Source organism: Oncorhynchus gorbuscha, linkage group LG26 (assembly GCF_021184085.1).
Source record: "Oncorhynchus gorbuscha isolate QuinsamMale2020 ecotype Even-year linkage group LG26, OgorEven_v1.0, whole genome shotgun sequence".
NCBI lineage: Eukaryota > Metazoa > Chordata > Actinopteri > Salmoniformes > Salmonidae > Oncorhynchus > Oncorhynchus gorbuscha.
Window position 1 is genome coordinate 27,868,993 of NC_060198.1, and position 18,650 is coordinate 27,887,642.

Genomic DNA, 18,650 nt, shown 5'->3' on the forward strand with positions numbered 1-18,650 from the left:
TGGCCAACTAAATCCACTGGGATTGGATGGGGGGGGAGGAATGTGAGGAATTCAGTCAGACCAGTGTTAGACTCATTGAGCTCAGCTGGCTTCTTTTGAGCAGATCCTGATCTATTGAGCAGATCTTAAGCAAGATCGAGAATTAGAGAACAAAAGGTTGGAATGACTGGAAACTACTATACGCTCAACATGTTGGTAGAGATACGAATAGCTGTTAGGTGAAATCTAACAGTGAAAACAAACAGTGAAAACAATCTACTCAAATACCCATTGTCATACAACAAATGAGAAGACAGGCAGACAATGAGATACCTTCCCCCTTATTTATTGGTAAAATGACAATTTGTTGTTTTGCTTTGTTTTCCCCCCTGGCCCCCATCTCACAGCAGTGACAGCTGCAGGTACAGTTGTGCTAGTCGTTGATGTTATAACAGACGCGGACTGATCAGAGGAATCCCGCCCGATAGGAAAAAGTAAAAAAAATCAAAAGTGAAAGAAACTGAAGAGAACGTCTGAAATCACAAGAGGTGAAAGAAGCAGTGCATCCAATACCAGAGACTCTTCGGAAAACTAAAGAGTTGTACACAAAATTAAAAAAATACATCTTCACGTGACAAAAATAATTGAGGATGACAAAGCATCATGTTGAGATTGGGAAGGTATTGTATTGACAGTAACTACTGATTGGTTACATGTTTGAAGAAAATAATTATACAAATAATAGCAACATGTTTTCAATACACAATTGTGATTTTGGTCAGGAAAACAAATCTTGCTTTATCCTATTCGTCATTGTATATGAATGATTCAAAAACATTATATTAATGCTAAAAAATGACTTATTGGTGACTGATGTTAATGCACATGGTTGGATATCATAGATTAATGATTGGAAAACCTTAGGCGGTCTAGTCTTTGAAATCATACTGTTTAATGTGTGCCAAAAATAAGTCAACAATAATAATAACAACGTAATAGTTCAGTTCATCTACACAACTGCTATATCTGGAAGGAAACAACTGTTCTCCTAACTCCTTTTTTTGGGGTTGAACACCTCTCCCTTCTCTTGCCCAAGGGTGACGATCGGGAACAAGGAAAAATGAAATCATGAGAATTGCTACATTCACCCACCCCCAAACTAAAATAGGGTTAGAAGTGACAGAAGACATACGTTGAAATACTGTAGCATTATGGTAAAGAAAGATGATGAGAGCGAGAGAGAAAGGAGAGGGCCAAAGAGCCTGTTCATTATTCCTCCCAGTTGCGTTTGATTTTCTTCTTACAGAAATACAGTGAAACAAAAAAAGAACAGTGCTCTGTTAAGTGCGATTGATAAGGATTGATCTTTTTTCCCCCCTCCCTAAGTGGGTTGTTGTTTTTTGCCTGGGTGATGTCAGATGTCCATCGTTTGGTTGGTTGGAGAAAATGGGTTATGTCATGTCCGCGGGTAAGTTAAAACAGTTGTAGGTCGTCATGTTGGTCATAATTGTGTCATTTGTCTGATCATTGGAACCTTGGAGTTGTGTGTTGACAGCTGATTGGCCTGTGAGCTGGTTTGCTTATCAGTTGATCGGTGCATGGTGGTTGGTCAGACTGTCAGTTGGTTTGACCGTGGGATGTGTTTGTCAGCTGGTCTAATCAGTTGGTTGATACTGCAGGTTGGTTGGTGTGTCGGTCCAGTTGGTTAGTTCCCACCACAGCACTTGCTTCCACCAGCCTGTGGGGCGGCTTCCTGCAGGTCCACTCCTGCCCGACCACCGGCCCGGCCTCCGGCTCCACCCGCTGGCTCGTTCTTAGGAAGCTTCTTGGCTACAGGAGAAGGACAGAAAGAAAAAAAACAGTGAGTAGGAAGCCTTTATGGTTTCTACATATTTCATTTGTTCTGGGAAGAAATGTACACCGAGTATACAAAACATTTTTGAACACCTGCTCTTTCCATGACAGACTGACCAGGTGAAAGCTCGGATCCCTTATTGATGTCAATTGTTAAATCCTCTTCAAATCAGTGTAGATGAAGGAGAGATTGGTTAAAGAAGGATCTTTAGGATGGATTGTGTGTGTGCCATTCAGAGGGTGAATGGGTAAGACAAAAGATTTAAGTTCCTTTGAACGGAGTATGGTAGTATGTGCCAGGCGCACCGGTTTGTGTAAAGAACTGCAACGCTGCTGAGTTTTTCATGCTCAACAGTTTCCCGTGTGTATCAACAATGGTCCACCACCCAAAGGACATCCAGCCAACTTGACAACTGTGGAAAGCATTGGAGTCAACATGGACCAGCATCCCTGTGAAATGCGTTCGACACCTTGTAGAGTCAATGCCCCCAATGAATTGAGGCTGTTCTGAGGGCAAAAGGATGGGTGCAACTAAAAATTAGGAAAGTGTTTCTAATTAAGCAATAAGGCACCAGGGGTTGTGGTATATGGCCAATATACCACAGCTAAGTGCTTTTCTTAGGCACATTGCATCACGAAGTGCCTGGATACAGCGCTCCGCTGTGGTATATTGGCCATATACCACAAACCCCTAAGGCGCCTTATTGCTATTATAAACTGTTACCAATGTAATCAGAGCAGTAAAAATAAAATGTTTCGCCATACCTGTGGTATACGGTCTGATATACCACAGCTGTCAGCCAATCAGAATTCAGTGCTTGAATCACCCAGTTTTATAAATGCACATATAATATTGTGATACACGTACCTATGGCCATAAATATCTCATTGACGTTCATGGCCGTCTTGGCTGAAGTCTCCATGAAGAGCAAACTGTTGTCATCTGCGTACGCTTGTGCTTCCTACACAAAACAAAGGGAGGACAGAGATCTTTAGAGCTCCATCACAAACATGTCGATACAATCAGTAATAACCCATACGCTTTGAGAGTTCGTGAGCATTCTTGAAAATCAACAGAAATGATAAAAATGACATTTCTAATACATTCTCCTGTTTAAACAAACTTATCATTGACATGTTCCACTAATAGTCCAGTGGGACGAGCAGCATCTAATTGTTAGGAGTTCCTCAGTACCTGGAAGTCCACAGCTCTTTTGTTGGCCAGGTCAGCTTTGTTCCCTGCCAGTGCAATAACGATATTAGGGCTGGCTTGTCGTTGGAGCTCCTTCACCCAGTTCTTTGCACGTGTGAATGTATCCTGCACAGGAAAAAAAAACAAAAAAACATTCTTAACATCATAAAAACATTTGTGATTTGATGCAATACATGACAAAGGCAGATTACACAATGGATGTTTCTTTTTCACACAAGAGCTCTATTTATACATCTACAGAAGTGTGAGTTACGAGAGAGGTCACTCACTGTGTTGGTGATGTCATAGACCACGATGGCAGCCTGCGCTCCTCTGTAGTACATAGGGGCCAGGCTGTGATACCGTTCCTGCCCTGCAGTGTCCCAGATCTCAAACTTAACTGTTGTGTCATCCAAGCAGACAGTCTGTGTGAGGAAGGCAGCTGGATGGGTGTAGAGACAAATCATAGACTTAGTTTCAGGGTCTATTTTTATTTTGAAGTCTGAAAATGCCCTACACATAGAAGATAAGTGTACATTTGTCTTTGCCTGAGCATTTCCTCACAGTGGAGTAATACTCCGTATCTGCACAGGACAGGTATTCTATTTTCTTCCTTAAATAGGGACAACTATACCCCTAGGACACTATTTTACAGGGCCGAGTTAAACTAGCACAAGGCAAACATAACCCCCAACAGCCAAGGCCACGAGACAGTTAAGAGGAAACGTGAACGGTGGCTTAATGAGAACTCGTGAAGCTACAAAGCCAGCGCTGAGGAGAATTGGGAGCCTTCCAACGTTAGACAGAGGAGGAAGGGACAATTATGTAAATAAACAAGATCGAATCGCAGAGCACTAAGCACCGGGTAAAAGGTTACTGCGAGAAATGTAGTGAGAGTAAAAACAAAAAGTGTGACGAAGAGAACAAAACATGTGGCGGTCTATTGGCTAATCCATGGAACACAAAGAGAATGCTAATTCAGCCCGTTGTGTCACATGGCTGAGGGAAATGTACAGCAGCACTCATAGAGGAAGCCTGCTCCATACTAAAAGCTCGGTGACCTTTGACCAGACAGCTGACAACAGGTTTTAAAATGTTTTTAAAATGCTGACTCGTCCTAAGGCTTTGGCTAGTGTAAGCACAAAGCATCCTGCCTCTCCAGCCTCACCCTGCTGTGGCTTCATGATGCGACTCTAATTTATTTATTAATTTATAGGAAGGGTAATGCATAAATCATGAAGAAAGCAATCTAGCTAGTAAACCACTAAAACATCATGGAAATTCCCAACACCCGTGTGTAGGTTTGAAACTCTAGGTGAATCTGAAAATAAATAGTTACTCATGAGTCATTATCCAACTTTTGCAGTGGAATTCTTTGAATGTTAAAACCAGAAACTTGAGCCATCAAGTATTGGCTTCCAGATGGGTAGACAGAGCAGTTCCAGGACAGGAAATCCCATTGTTGACCGACTTCCTTCCTGTTTTAAGAGCCCACAGGGAGAGACCCCCTTCTCCACTCCGACTAGCAAGTCAATACATACCTTATTAGGCAGATGACAAGTACCTCTTTCTCACACTTACCTATTTTCAGTTTTGGTTTGAACATTCTCTATAAGGCTTTCTGTGGCCGGGAGAAAGGACCTTCCACTCCTTGTGGCCTATTTAAAAGTGTCAGTCAGAGGCTTGGCTGCTCATGCAAGAGTCAGGTGATCAGCTGCCAAGAAAGATCTGGTTCTGTAGCTCAAGGTCTACTCCTGACCTGGCCTTGACAACAGCCAGGGTAAGGGCTGCTAGCGAGCAGGAACACAGCCCCGGTTACCAAGGCTTTCAAAGTGGTCTCCCTTCAGTCCACTACACATTCCATTTGATCTTTATAACATGATACTGACTCAACACAAGGATAGCTGTAAAGCAACACAAAACACTAAGCATGACTAAGACACAGTCAGAAGAATGACAATCCCAAAGCCAACGGTGTGCCTACTCACCTCCGATGGTGCTCTCCTGGTACTCGTGGAACTGGCCCTTGACGAAGCGCAGCACCAAGCTGGACTTGCCCACCGCTGACTCTCCCAGCAGCACCAGCTTGAACTGGCAGATCTTGTTGCTGGCCGCCGCGCCGTTGGTCCGTGCTGGTCCTCCTCGACCTGCCATGCTGCCGAGCAGAGAGCTTCACCGGGGTAAGAGGCTCTTGGTGGAGGATGAGGCTGCCTTGGGCGGAGGACTGGGGCTCTGAAGCTGAGCAGGGACTGGAGCCGAGACAGGGCCAGGTGAGGGTGGGCTAAGCTGGGTCAGGCGAGTCTTGGCCAGGCAGTGAGGGGGCCGGAGGAAGAGGGGACTTCACCTGTGGGAGCTGGAAGAAAGAACCCGACTGAGTAATAATATCACTAGTGGGCAGCCAGTGTGACAGGAAAACTTTAGGAAAACTTTAGTAAACTAGAGTGCCTTCAGAAAGTATTTATACCCATTTTTTGTTGTACTACAGCCTGAATTCAACATGGATTAAATAGTTTGTTTTCAACCATCTACACACAATACCCCATAATGACAAAATGAAAACATGCTTAGAAATGTTGCTAATTTATTGAAAATTAAATAATGAAATCTCATTTACATAAGTATCCACACCACTGAGTCAATACTGTGTAGAAGCACCTTTGGCAGTGATTAAAGCAGTGAGTCTTACACAGTTTTCCACACCTGTTTGTGCAACATTTGCCCATTATTCTTTTTCAAAATTCTTCAAGCTCTGTCAAATTGGTTGTTGATCATTGCAAGACAGCCATTTTTAAAGTGTCTTGCCATACATTTTCAAGTAGATTTAAGTCAAAACTAACTCTGCCACTCAAGAACATTCACTGTCTCCTTGGTAAGCAACTCCAGTGTAGATTTGGACTTGAGTTTTAGATTATTGTCCTGCTGAAAGATGAATTTCTCTCCTAGGGTCAGCAGACAACCAGGTTTTCGTCTAGGATTTTGCCTGTGCTTAGCTCCATTTTGTTTATTTTTTATCCTGAAAGAACTGGATCTTAACAATTACAAGCATACCCATAACATGATGTAGCCTCCACTATGCTTGAAAATATGAGGTGTGGTACTCTGTCTTGTATTGGATTTGCCCCAAACATAACATTTTGTATTCAGAATAAAAAGTAAATGCTTTGCCACATTTTTTGCAGTGTTACTTTAGTGTCTTGTTGCAAACAGGATGTACGATTTGGAATATTTTTTACTCTGTACAGGCTTCAGTCTATTCGCTCTGTCAATTACGTTAGTATTGTGGAGTAACTACAATGTTGTTGAGCCATCTTCAGTTGTCTCCCATCACAGCCATTAAACTCTGTAACTGTTTTAGAGTTACCATTGGCCTCATGGTGAAATCCCAGAGTGGTTTCCTTCCTCTCCGGCAACTGAGTTAGGAAGGTCGCCTGTATTTTACTAGTGACTGGGTGTATTGATACACCATTCAAAGTGTAATTAATAACTTCACCATGCTCAAAGGGATTGTCAATTACTTTCTTCTTTTTTACCCATCTACCAATAGGTTCCCTTCTTTGCAAAGTATTGGAAAGGGACCTTACAGATAATTGTGTGTGTGTGGTACAGAGATGAGGTAGTCATTCAAAAATCATGTTAAACACTATTATTGCACCCAGAGTGAATCCATGCAACTTGTGACTTGTTAAACAAACGTTTACTCCAGAACTTATTTTAGGTTTGCCATAACAAAAGGGTTGAATATTTATTGATTCAAGACATTTTCAAATACCAGGCTGTATCACAACCGGCCGTAATTGGGAGTCCCATAGGTCGGCGCACAATTGGCCCAGCGTCGTTAGGGTTTGGCCGGGGTAGGCAGTCATTGTAAATAATCATTTGACTTGCCTAGTTAAATAAAAAGGTTAAATAAATGGTTTCAAAATAAATGAAACAAATCTTTCCAAGTTAGCTACTCCCGTAAGTGTCTGGTATAAACCAATCTACTTTCATGTTCCAGTGTTGTGAGTCCTTTGTATCTTAACCTTTGACTAGGCTTATGATTCAGGTTCAAACAAACCTTTAAAAATGGACCCTATGTGCATCACTTACTCATTAAATCCCAGAAATGCCTCAAATGAATGTCTAGCAGACTAATTGCTCCAGTTCAGGTGTTGTAAATCAATAATGTTCTGATAAACACTATTGGTGAACATCTCAGTGCTTCTGAACGCCATGGTTTGACAAGAAAACAGTCCAAATGTTTAAATGAAGGTTCTTTTCTGATTGACCTACTGGAAACCCACATTGTGGTCTGGACGGCTGTTTGAATGGGGCTGGACAGGGAGAAAAGCCCTGTCCTATTCTCGCAATTATATTTACTTTAGACTCAATAGTAAAACACAGCAGTGAAGGAAATGCCCTGTGGTCCTGTCTAATGCAACATTCAGATATGCAGATTGGGTCATGATGAGTACGACCACAATTAACCATCAACATTCACAATCATGATGCTTGACCGCCAAATCGGGGGGGGGGGGGGGGACACACGCCCCCACCCCCCAGACCTCTGTCTAGAAACATTAGCCTAAAGCAGAGTTCAACCGTGTTCACATCCAACCCAATGCAACCTCTGTGTGTGTGTGTGTGTTCTCAGAGACCACAGAGCTGAGGAACACAGTAAAAAAAGAACAGGAACTGATAGTCTGTGAGCTGCTTGCCCCAAGGACTCCTGTTTCTGTGTACAATCCAACTTGGGCCTGCACACATCCATCTTAACGTCGATAGGTCCACGTTAGTCACAGGATGATGTGCAGATTGTCATCTTATGGTTGGGCCAGTGTACTCAGAGTCCAAGTGTTGTTCTTTACATTGACTGTGGAATAAGACTACAGTAAGAAAAACTTAAAAACACATCTTCCATAGTGCTACTTTACACGGTCAGTCAGCTTCTGCTTGGTGGAAGGGACAGGACATGGAATGAATATCAAAGCAGGAAGTGAACATTGCAGAAGGACAGAGTAGCACAGACAGACAGTTGGCCTGTTACACTAAACCATTAACTGTTAGGACAACCAGCCTAGGTTAGCCTACAATGCTAAAATCCATAATTAAGTGTGAAACATCACAATAACGTCACAAAATAGGTCTAAAGAACACACTTGACTAGAGGGGGAGAGTAATATCTGGGGAGTGTACAGTTCTGGAAGTCTACACAGTCATGGGGGTGATAGTAAATAGCAATTTTAAAGCATATTTTCTACAGTTCTACACATTTTGCCATCGCTTATGTCGTGTTCTTACACCATCTGAGTGACTCAAAACTAAATCAATGAGGGTCCCATGGCATATTCAGTTGATTTTCCCACACAATTCTCGTTTTCTTCATTTTTAATTTAAAAACTATATATAAAAATATTTTTAAACCGGTTTCCGTTTTGCAGTCTCTTTTTATTACTATTAAAAAAATGTAACAAAAATTGGACGTTTTAAATTGCACAACAATGCTTAAAGACATCAACATTTTTTAAATGCAAGTGTGCACCAGCAAGAGACTTGTTTGGTTAGCAACGTTTCTGTAGTGCTCATGTGATTGGCCATTTGTTTTGTATACTCTGCACTTGATTGATAAAATAATCATGAAATCATTCTCCCATGTAGGCATTGGCTACTTTGTAGATAACATTTCATTGACAATGTTTTTGGGGAAGCCATCTCTACCAGCAGACTTCTCATTAGCATCTTCGCTACACGGCCATACAAAGTGGACACACACAGTTTCAGAAAGTTGCAGGAAAATACTAAATCACCGATGCATTTCGTTCATGTCTTATGATTAACTTGGGCAAATTAATAAAAAATTTTCTAATAAATTCCAATACATTTTTGGGAATATTGTTGAATTCTGTTTTATTTTCTGGATTCCGTGATTCCGTCCTCAACATCGATTTTATAGGGTCCTGGTTAAGAAGCGAGAGAGGGGTAGGACAGCCAGAGTAGTGTTGCTTTTGGCGCTCAGTCTTTCCCAGGCCAGGCAAGGCCCTAATCGTCTGCATGTGACAGAAGATCACACTGTGTTGGTACCACACACTGGCCTGAGAGGGTCAGCCCAGCACAGAGCAGACAGTACAGCAAGGTAGCACAACAAAGGCCTAGACTACTGCCACATACACACCATCCGAGGGATTCCTAGACGCACCACAGTGAGTGTGGAGAGAAACCGCTGCATGTTCATTGGGTCAACATGTACGTGCTGATATGATGAAGCCGAGGTGCAAACGAGAGGAAGTTGTAACAAAGCCAACATAGACCAAGACTGTGGAACTAAGCCCAATGTCCTTGTGTTTCTGAGAAGAACGTAGAAACATCCTGCTATTTCTTATAATTAAGCTCCCGAGTGGCGCAGCGGTCTACGGAACTGCATCTCAGTGTGAAAGACGCGTCGCTGCAGTTCCTTGTTCGTTTTGAGGCACTTTTTCACACAACGCATTTACCCTTACCAGTATGTCTACCATTCTAAGGCAAAACAACAGGTGTGACTGCTCTCCAACCCTGATAGTCTACTACACACACTATGGAAATGAAGAGGTCAGCATGCCTCACTACCCCAGGACAAGGCTCCATAGCCAAGGACTGGGAGAAGAGGGGAGGGAGGCTGAGGTGATTCCCAGCCTGAGATAAAGGGCTTCAGAAACAAACAGGATAAGAGTGAAAGAACATTTAACCGAGGCTAGTCATATGTGAGGCCATATTGTACATTAGTGTCAGTAACACCGATGCTAAAACTCAATATAATATAAACACTGAGGACAAATAACTGAAAATCTGAGCAGCATCAAAAGCCCGTGTTCAATCCACCATCATAAACCAAAACGGTGGATTTAGGCCTAAGAGTTTAGGATATGGTTATTGAACAGTATAGTGAACAGGACGGCACACAATTGGCCCAGCGTCGTCCGGGTTTGGCCAGGGTAGAGCGTCATTAACTGACTTGCCTAGTTAAAAAAAAAAAAATTAAAAATACAAATTATCCTTGGTAATATGATTGACTGATTGCTAGAGGGCTGCAGTGGCTGGCCCAACACTCACACACTCCTGTTCTGAGAGTCACTCAGAGCAGCATCCTGCTTCTAAGCAGCTCTCTGCTGGCATCTTTAATGGGCTCCGGAGACCTCCACACACTGAAGTGGGTCAGAGAGATGAAGGGGAGAGAGGCTGGGTCAAAGAGAGAGTAGGCGAGAGGGATGGAGAGAGAAAGGTAGGGCGAGACAGTGAAATATTCATACAGCCTCCCGTGGGCTTTGCTGCTAGCTTGATATCCAAGCACTTAGTAAAACACAGCCACTGAGAACTGGTAGCAACACACACACAATTAACTACATACAGATATTGCATGCATTGCCCTCATGATGCAACAGTTTCTCACTCTCATGCATGGGGTAGATTTTAACTCTATACAAGACAACGCAAGCACAGATATAGCAAATGAAGAAGCCACGTTCATGATGGACAAACCGACTCCTCGTGTGCATGTTGGTTTTGTCTATCCCCACCAGACGCGTTTCATGCAGGTTCAAATACCAAAACCAACTATTTTAATTTGGGGTCAGGTAAAAACACATGAAACATGAATGGACATTTAGCTAGCTAGCTTGCTGTTGCTAGGTAATTGGTCCTGGAAGATAAACGGTGGGTTGTTATTTTACCTGAAATACACATGGCCCTTTTTTGTTTTGCTGGATCTTTGACCCATTCGGAGTCATAGAAAATGATGTGTTCTCTACTCTGACAATTAATCCACAGATTTATTTATACAAATAAAAAAAGGGAAACCTAGTTTGTTTTTAGTCAAATTATTTTTCTTCTGTGGATTTTACATGGCGGTTGGCAATCAACTTTAGATGGGCGGTAGATGGGAGAGGCGGGACTTGCAGTGCACCAAGAGTCTAAAATAGAACCAAGTTCTATTAGCGCCCGGCTACGCAGACGCACGTTTACCCACGCAAGCACTTTGGATTAAATGATTATTCAACATGGTCAGTTTTGTCAGAATGTTAGTAAGTCTGGAAAAGAGTGTGGGAGAGTGGGAAATTCTCAGCAACTTCACTTTCTATTTACCATCACCTTGTGGGTTTCCTCTTATACTTGACATCCCAAACATTTTACACACACACACGACGACTGGTCCACCCAACTGGCCTTAAGTTGGCTAAATATGAGAGTGGGTACTTCAAATGTTAGCCATAAACACCATCTTCTATTCCCCACACTACTCTTAACTAGGGCCGGGACCCTACCACTATTGCAATACTCGTTAGTATCGTGGCAACGAATCAAAACAAAGTGGATTTAACTTGAGGAAAATAGCCATAATGTTGGAAACAAACATTTTATGTTGTCACCCAGAGTCACGTTTATTTTCCAAGCTATAGCACACAATATTTTAAATGCAGCAGGTTTTTGAAGGACCAAAGAGTTAGAACTGCTTCGTGTTTTCATTTTTGACATATCCTGGTATCGTCCCGGCCCTACTCTTAACCTCAGAGCCCTCACAGCCAACCCCATTATTGACCACAACTAGCCTAAAGGTATGATTCAGTCACCGCTCACAGTCCCACTGTGCTCTGCTGTCAGGTACAACTTAGCATGGGTGCCGGTTAGTTTCTGCTCTCTTGTCAACTCGTTATGGAATTGTCATACCAAACATTGCTGAAAGGCTTGTCAATGACATTGGATTAGGCAAAAACACAAACAGATCTGGAATCAGGCTACGTAAAACTCAGAGGCCAGTGCTGTTCATGGTAATCAGCAAGGGGTGAAATGGGTGATTATCAGAAAGAGCAACGGATGCTACTGGACTGGGTAGAATAAAACACTCAATTAGAATATTTATTTGACCTTTATTTAACTAGGCAAGTCAGTTAATAACAAATTCTTATTTTCAATGACGGCCTAGGAACAGTGGGTTAACTACCTTGTTCAGGGGCAGATCGACAGATTTATTTTCACCTTGTCAGCTCGGGGATTTGATCTTGCAACCTTCCGGTTACTAGTCCAACGCTCTAACCACTAGGCGACCTATTGTAAGCACTGCTAACAATACACACCACCATAGGCCTATGAGCTGTGTTCCCAAAGGACAAGTCAAACTAGAGGTCGACCGATTTATCGGAATGGCCGATTAATTAGGGCCGATTTCAAGTTTTCATAACAATTGGAAATTGGTATTTTTGGGCGCCGATTTGTTAAATGTATTTTTATATCTTTATTTAACTAGGCAAGTCAGTTAAGAACACATTCTTATTTTCAATGACGGCCTAGGAACGGTGGGTTAACTGCCTTGTTCGGGGGCAGATCGACAGATTTTCACCTCATTAGCTCAGGGGATCCAATCTTGCCTTACAACTAGTCCAATGCTATAACCACCTGCCTCTCTCTCATTGCACTCCACAAGGAGACTGCCTGTTACGCAAATGCAGTAGAAGCCAAGGTAAGTTGCTAGCTAGCATTAAACTTATCTTATAAAAAAACAATCATAGTCACTAGTTAACTACACATGGTTGATGATATTACTCGTTTATCTAGCGTGTCCTGCGTTGCATATAATCGATGCAACGCTGGGAGATGATTTAACAAAAGTGCATTTGCAAAAAGGAAAAAAAAGCACAATCGTTGGATGACTGTACCTAACCATAAACACCAATGCCTTTCTTAAAATCAATACACAGAAGTATGTATTCTTGCATATTTAGCTAAAAGAAATCCAGGTTAGCAGGCAATATAAACCAGGTGAAATTGTCACTTCTCTTGCGATCATTGCACGCAGAGTCAGGGTATATGCAACAGTTTGGGCAGCCTGGCTCATTACGAACTAATTTGCCAGAATTTTACGTAATTATGACATAATATTGAAGGTTGTGGAATGTAACAAGAATATTTAGACTTAGGGATGCCACCCGTTAGATAAAATACAGAAGAGTTCCGTATTTCACTGAAATAATAAACGTTTTGTTTTCGAAATGATAGTTTCCGGATTCAACCATATTAATGACCAAAGGCTTGTATTTCTGTGTGTTATTATGTCATAATTAAGTCTATGATTTGATAGAGCAGTCTGACTGAGCGGTGGTAGCCAGCAGCAGGCTCGTAAGCATTCAGTCAAACAGCACATAAACAGCACTTCGCAAGCACAGCGCTGTTTATGACTTCAAGCCTATCAGCCTAATGGCTGGTGTAAACGATGTGAAATGGATAGCTAGTTAGCTGGGTGTGCGTTAATAGTGTTTCAAACGTCACTCGCTCTGAGACAAGGGCCGCGGCTTTTGTGGAGCGATGGGTAACGCTGCTTCGAATGTGGCTGTTGTCGATGTGTTCCTGGTTTGAGCCCAGGTAGGGGCGAGAAGAGGGACGGAAGCTATACTGTTAGACTGGCAATACTATGGTGCCTATAAGAACATCCAATAGTCAAAGGTATATGAAATACAAATGGTAGAGAGAGAAATAGTCCTATAAATACTATATTAACTACAACCTAATACCTCTTACCTTGGAATATTGAAGTCTCATGTTAAAAGGAACCACCAACTTTCCTATGTTCTCATGTTCTTAACAAGGAACTCAAACGTTAGCTTTTTTACATGGCACATATTGCACTTTTACCTCAAACATTTTGTTTTTGCATTATTTAATCCAAATTGAACATGTTTCATTATTTATTTGAGGTGAAATTGATTTTTATTTATGTATTATATTAAGTTCAAATAAGTGTTCATTCAGTATTGTTGTAGTCATTATTACAAATAAATACATTTTTTTAAATTGGCCGATTAATCGGTATCGGCTTTTTTGGTCCTCTAATAAATCGGTTTCGAAAAATCATAATCGGTCCACCTCGAATTCGAACAGACTCCCACTCCTAGACTCCAGTTGAAACATCAGCTAGCCCATTTCCTGGCACAGCCATTATCTACAGATGTGTCAGCGTGTGACCGTGTCAATGTGCATTCGTCATCAATGCCATGGAATTAGTGGTGCAACAAGCTGTCAGGCAGGCAGAATTAATTTAACCAGTTACCTAGGAATAAGGTGACATGACAACAGGTTCTCTGAACTCCAAGGGCGGAGGGACCAGAGGAATTAGAAGTAAAAGTGAGGGAGGGTGGAGCTAGCAGCAGCCATACCAGTCTGCATCCCGGTATTAGCTTGGCTTTCATCTGAAGTATAAAAGGGTTGGGCCTGCATGGGAAACAGTCAGGGAGGATAAACCCAGCGACAGAAGAGAAAGCGAGACACCCCAATGGAGTAGCACAGCGGACAATTTCAATATGTATGCAAGAGAAACTGTAGCCTAATGACTAAGGGATGGGTCAATTGGAAGAGGAAAGGAATGGTGACTAAGACTGAGTATAGACAGGCAGTCCAAATTCCTTTATTTTTTTCCCACTCATTGGTATTTTGACCAATCAGATCAGTTCTAAAAATGATCTGATGTGAAAAGATCTGATGTGATTGGTCAAAAGACCAATGGGTGAAGAAAATATCAGAACTGGGCTGCCTGTCTAAACACAGCCTAAATCTCTGGGAATGCAAACAGGATACACATCACTAGCAAATGGGGGCAGGCAAGGGGGAAACAATTTCCTTCACTTTCTTGCTCCCTCTGTGTGTGAAACATGACAGCCAAGCAAAAGCCTGTGCAATACAATTCTACTCCACTCTACTCTGATAATTTTGGCCTACCACGTTAAAGGGAAATATAGCCAACAAGTTGTGGAAAAAGACAACCGCTTCAGAGTTAATTGAAAATAAAGCCATTGTTGATTAAGACGTGAAAATTCCTTTTTTTTTTTTAAGTGTCTATTGAACCATATGGTCCATCTACTAGAATCCCGTGGACAATATGGACACAGATTTTTTAATATATTTTTTAATGAATACTAATATGTATAATTAAAGTATAAATGACCAAACTTACCAGGTAATCTATGACCAAAAATGACCAAAGATTCAGGTGACGGTTTTAAATTACCGGTAGCTTTGCAACCCTAAGTGAGATAAAAAGCATCTGTTTTTGCATAAGCCTACTAGACTAAACCCCAAATACCCCATTCAGTTTGAGCATGGGGCTAGTGAGAGAGATAAGAACCCCAGACAGGGGCTCGGCTGCAGAGATAAAGGGTCAGGGTGGGGTTAATGGGTGTCTCATCTGGCTGCAAGGAAACACACACTTAATGATTAATGACTCAAACTTAAAGAAATAAATTCCCATTTGTTTAGGCCTAAATGGTTGTGGTTTAATCAATAGGGGCCATACACTGATCATGTAAGTCTCAAACAAGTCTGGTAGCAAACTGACCAGCAACTCACTCTGCACATAGAACTCTTCAGCTCGGGTAATAGAACAAAAAAGTCTCACCTACAGGATATCGTCGGTCTTTTGAGGAGTAATCAGAATGACCCGTTGTGAATGGGCATGCTTCTCCTCCTACACACACACACACACGATTCATTCATTCCTCCATTGACTCCAATGCATTACAACCTTTCTGACCACACTAACGCATACCAATTAGGCTTACTTGGGATTAAACATTGAAAAGGGTTGGGTCTCACGCAGATGTGTTATTTTACTCACCATTCTGCCATGAATATTTGGAAATATCAGAGAAACTTTCTTAACTAGCCATACAACACCAAATCAAAACCATTTTATGCCACCTAGTAATATTGCCTTTTATATAATGTTTGCATGTGTCAAAATGTGTCACCACTCTCTTAAGGACAAGGTCCACACCATAACATGGCAGCAGCTTAGGCAAGTTATTAAAAATCCATTCTCTAGTCCTGTTATTAAGCCATAACACACCAATGAGTTTCCAATGAGGATTTACCCTGGTGTTTACCCAAAAGACACAAGCCCAGTCCACTTTTCAGCCTGCATTTACATAACCATGTCTAAAATGTGAACTTTAACAGCTTCTCACAAAGAAACAGTCTTGAATGATACAGAGGTTGACTCTGCTTGCCCAAAGTCTTAGTGTCTCACTCCTGATAGAAACTCAATTACACTAGAGCTTACATTAATGTGGCACTTCAGTCTCCTTCTCACCCCATTTAACAAATGACTTACGTAACAAAAACGTACATCTCAAGAAAAGTTGGTCATTTGAAATCAGCTGTATAGTGCAAAGGCAAAAACGTGGACCCAGGGTTTGGGAAACTCTGCACTAAGATATGCAATGACTGACATTACGAGGAAACCGGACAACGCACTACCCAATTCCATAGTTGCACCTTGTACATTCTACTATTACAACTCTCAGAAGTAGAAAGCCGAACTGAGTTCTGGGGGACTCCCGTGCCCACCCCCCTGCCATAGATGACCTGCAGTAAAGGTGAAGAAGTGAACAAGGGTACAGGACTGATGAGACACAGTAAGGTATGAGGGACACCACATTCCACCAAAGAAAAGGAGGCATGGATTCATACAAAAGTAACATGACACAGACAGACTCACACGATGAGGGCTACATCAGACCTACCTGTACCACCATTGACACACCAAGTACAGACCAAAACTGTAACGCAGCATTGATGGCATTCAAAATGATGAGCCTAATTAGAGACAGCCATGGACTTTGAACTCCAATTATGCAAAATATGCTTTGAGACCTAAGCCAAGTAAACGATTATCATCAGTGGCAAGATAACAATTAACGTAAAATACCTGGTGACATGTGGGTTTTTGCAAGATGGAATGTAATTCGTTTTCATTACCAGGCAGAAACCATAAATAGCTATTAAGTTGGTGGGTTTCAAACTTCCTCATACTATCGGTCATCACCGCTGACACCAATGGCAATGAGCGAAGATACTCTGTTGAAAGCTTGAAATCAACATATTAAAGGTTGATCAAATTGATTGGACCAAAAGGAAAATCGACTCGCTATATAGTTAGTTAGCTGTCAGTTTAAGGCTAACTAGGTATGAAATACAAATACCAAATCTAACACGACATTTCTGTAATTTAGCAAGCTAGCCCACCAAGTTACAGTAACTAGCTAGCTTTTTAAAGCCATCATTTTTTAAATTTGTTATATGTCAATAAGAGCTGAAGTTGAGTAGCTAGTTAGCTGAGCAGACAACGACAAAAATATGTCTACTGTAAATTAACGTTACTGCCAGTAAAAACAAAATAGGACGACACTGACGAAAGCTAGCTGACGCTAACTAACTTGGTTAGTTTATGATGTCATCACAAATAAAATACGGGGTAAATCAAACATCTACAGATAATTAACTATTTGGTCAAATTATGAACAAAGCTTTTTATTGTTTGCTAACTAGTTACCTCATTAGCTATCTGGACTAGTAATCATTTAACATATCAATCTGACAGTCGTTAGCTAGCGACGTATCTCTGGCTAGGTAGCTAGCTAACGTTAGTTTACTGGCTGGTTGCTTGAGCAAAACTTGACAGTGGAAATCTGAACCAAAATAGTATAGTTTATAGCTTACCGTTAAAGGCAAAGGTCAAACATGCGTTCCCTTTTCTTCGTATACTCTCACTTTCCACAATTTCGTCTTTGACGACTTTTCTCTCTATCACAGCTCACTACGACTGCTCAACACATAGGCCCCGGCCTTCACTTCTGCTTAGAGCATTTTTTCCGGGATCCTCCCACTTCCTGAAGGTGTGGCCTCCCTCTGATTGTGTCGTTGGGAAACTGGGAGCTGTAGTCTACTAAATCAATGAACACAAATTTGGTCAGGGCTGATTATTTTGGAGTCGTCTCCGTAGACAGACTTGTTGGCTCCCACAATGTATCAATGCTACTGATTTGGCTTATGATCGGGTTTACGAGACGAATTTAGGAGTGGCAAGCAGTGGCATTCCCCAGCGCAATATAAAAACCATATCCGAGATTTTTTTTCAATATATATATATATAAAAAAAAACATCCTGATATTTTGTACACTCATTTGTATTTTAACCAATCACATCAGATATTTTAACATCAGATCTTTTTCAGAGTTGATCTTTTTGGTCAAAAGAAACACCCCTGGCAATCAACTACTCAGATTCGGTCCCATCGTTTTTCAAATGTATTTAATAAAATATTCACAGAAGTTTGCTTTAACTGTATAACCATCTGGTGGCGCTAAAGACCATGATATTTGCCATCACCTGACATCAGTTCAGATCTACATTTTGTTCATAAAAGTAAACTCATTGGCCCAAACGTGTGTTTGGGCATGTTGTTAGCATCAAATGCAGGAGCTCCCGTATTTTAGGGCGGGTTTATCTAAAGGCATTGGTCTATCTAAAGAGATATTGTTGGATGTTGAGTGATTGACTAACAATATGTATGTAATTGTGTACCACTACTGTGACCTGCTCAGTTTAACCTTTCAAGTTATTTCATTTTTCACTTCAGATGTAATTGTATTTCTCAGAGTCCCTGTTTTAAATAAATACATACATATATATATATATATGTTAACATTCTCTTTGCATCTTAAATAGTTTTATTTTACAACTAATGTCAGTTACAAACAAACAAAGTGATATACTACAACTCTTTCAAACAGCACACGTTGTTCAACTCATTGCACATCTTATTTCAGTCTCTGTTACCAAAGAAACAGT

General features: G+C 41.3%; 1 protein-coding gene across 1 annotated transcript; it reads right to left on the reverse strand.

Annotated features, from left to right (window-relative positions):
- Window positions 1-640: 640 nt before the first annotated feature.
- Window positions 641-17,677, reverse strand: LOC124016348 (ras-related protein Rab-5C-like). The gene is made up of 6 exons (XM_046331902.1): window positions 17,519-17,677; window positions 5,014-5,378; window positions 3,316-3,467; window positions 3,029-3,151; window positions 2,702-2,795; window positions 641-1,809 (listed from the first exon to the last, which is right to left on the reverse strand). Exons 2-6 carry the CDS (start codon window positions 5,177-5,179, stop codon window positions 1,685-1,687), a joined length of 660 nt encoding a protein of 219 aa, XP_046187858.1. The 5' UTR covers window positions 5,180-5,378; window positions 17,519-17,677; the 3' UTR covers window positions 641-1,684.
- Window positions 17,678-18,650: the final 973 nt, after the last annotated feature.

Excerpts from the sequence above, each read along its gene's own strand:
- LOC124016348 (XM_046331902.1), bottom strand. The coding sequence starts at position 5,179 with ATGGCAGGTCGAGGAGGACCAGCACGGACCAACGGCGCGGCGGCCAGC. Across the intron at positions 3,468-5,013 it reads CCAGGAGAGCACCATCGGAG|CTGCCTTCCTCACACAGACT; the intron begins GTGAGTAGGCAC and ends ACACCCATCCAG. Across the intron at positions 1,810-2,701 it reads TGAGATATTTATGGCCATAG|CCAAGAAGCTTCCTAAGAAC; the intron begins GTACGTGTATCA and ends CTTCTCCTGTAG.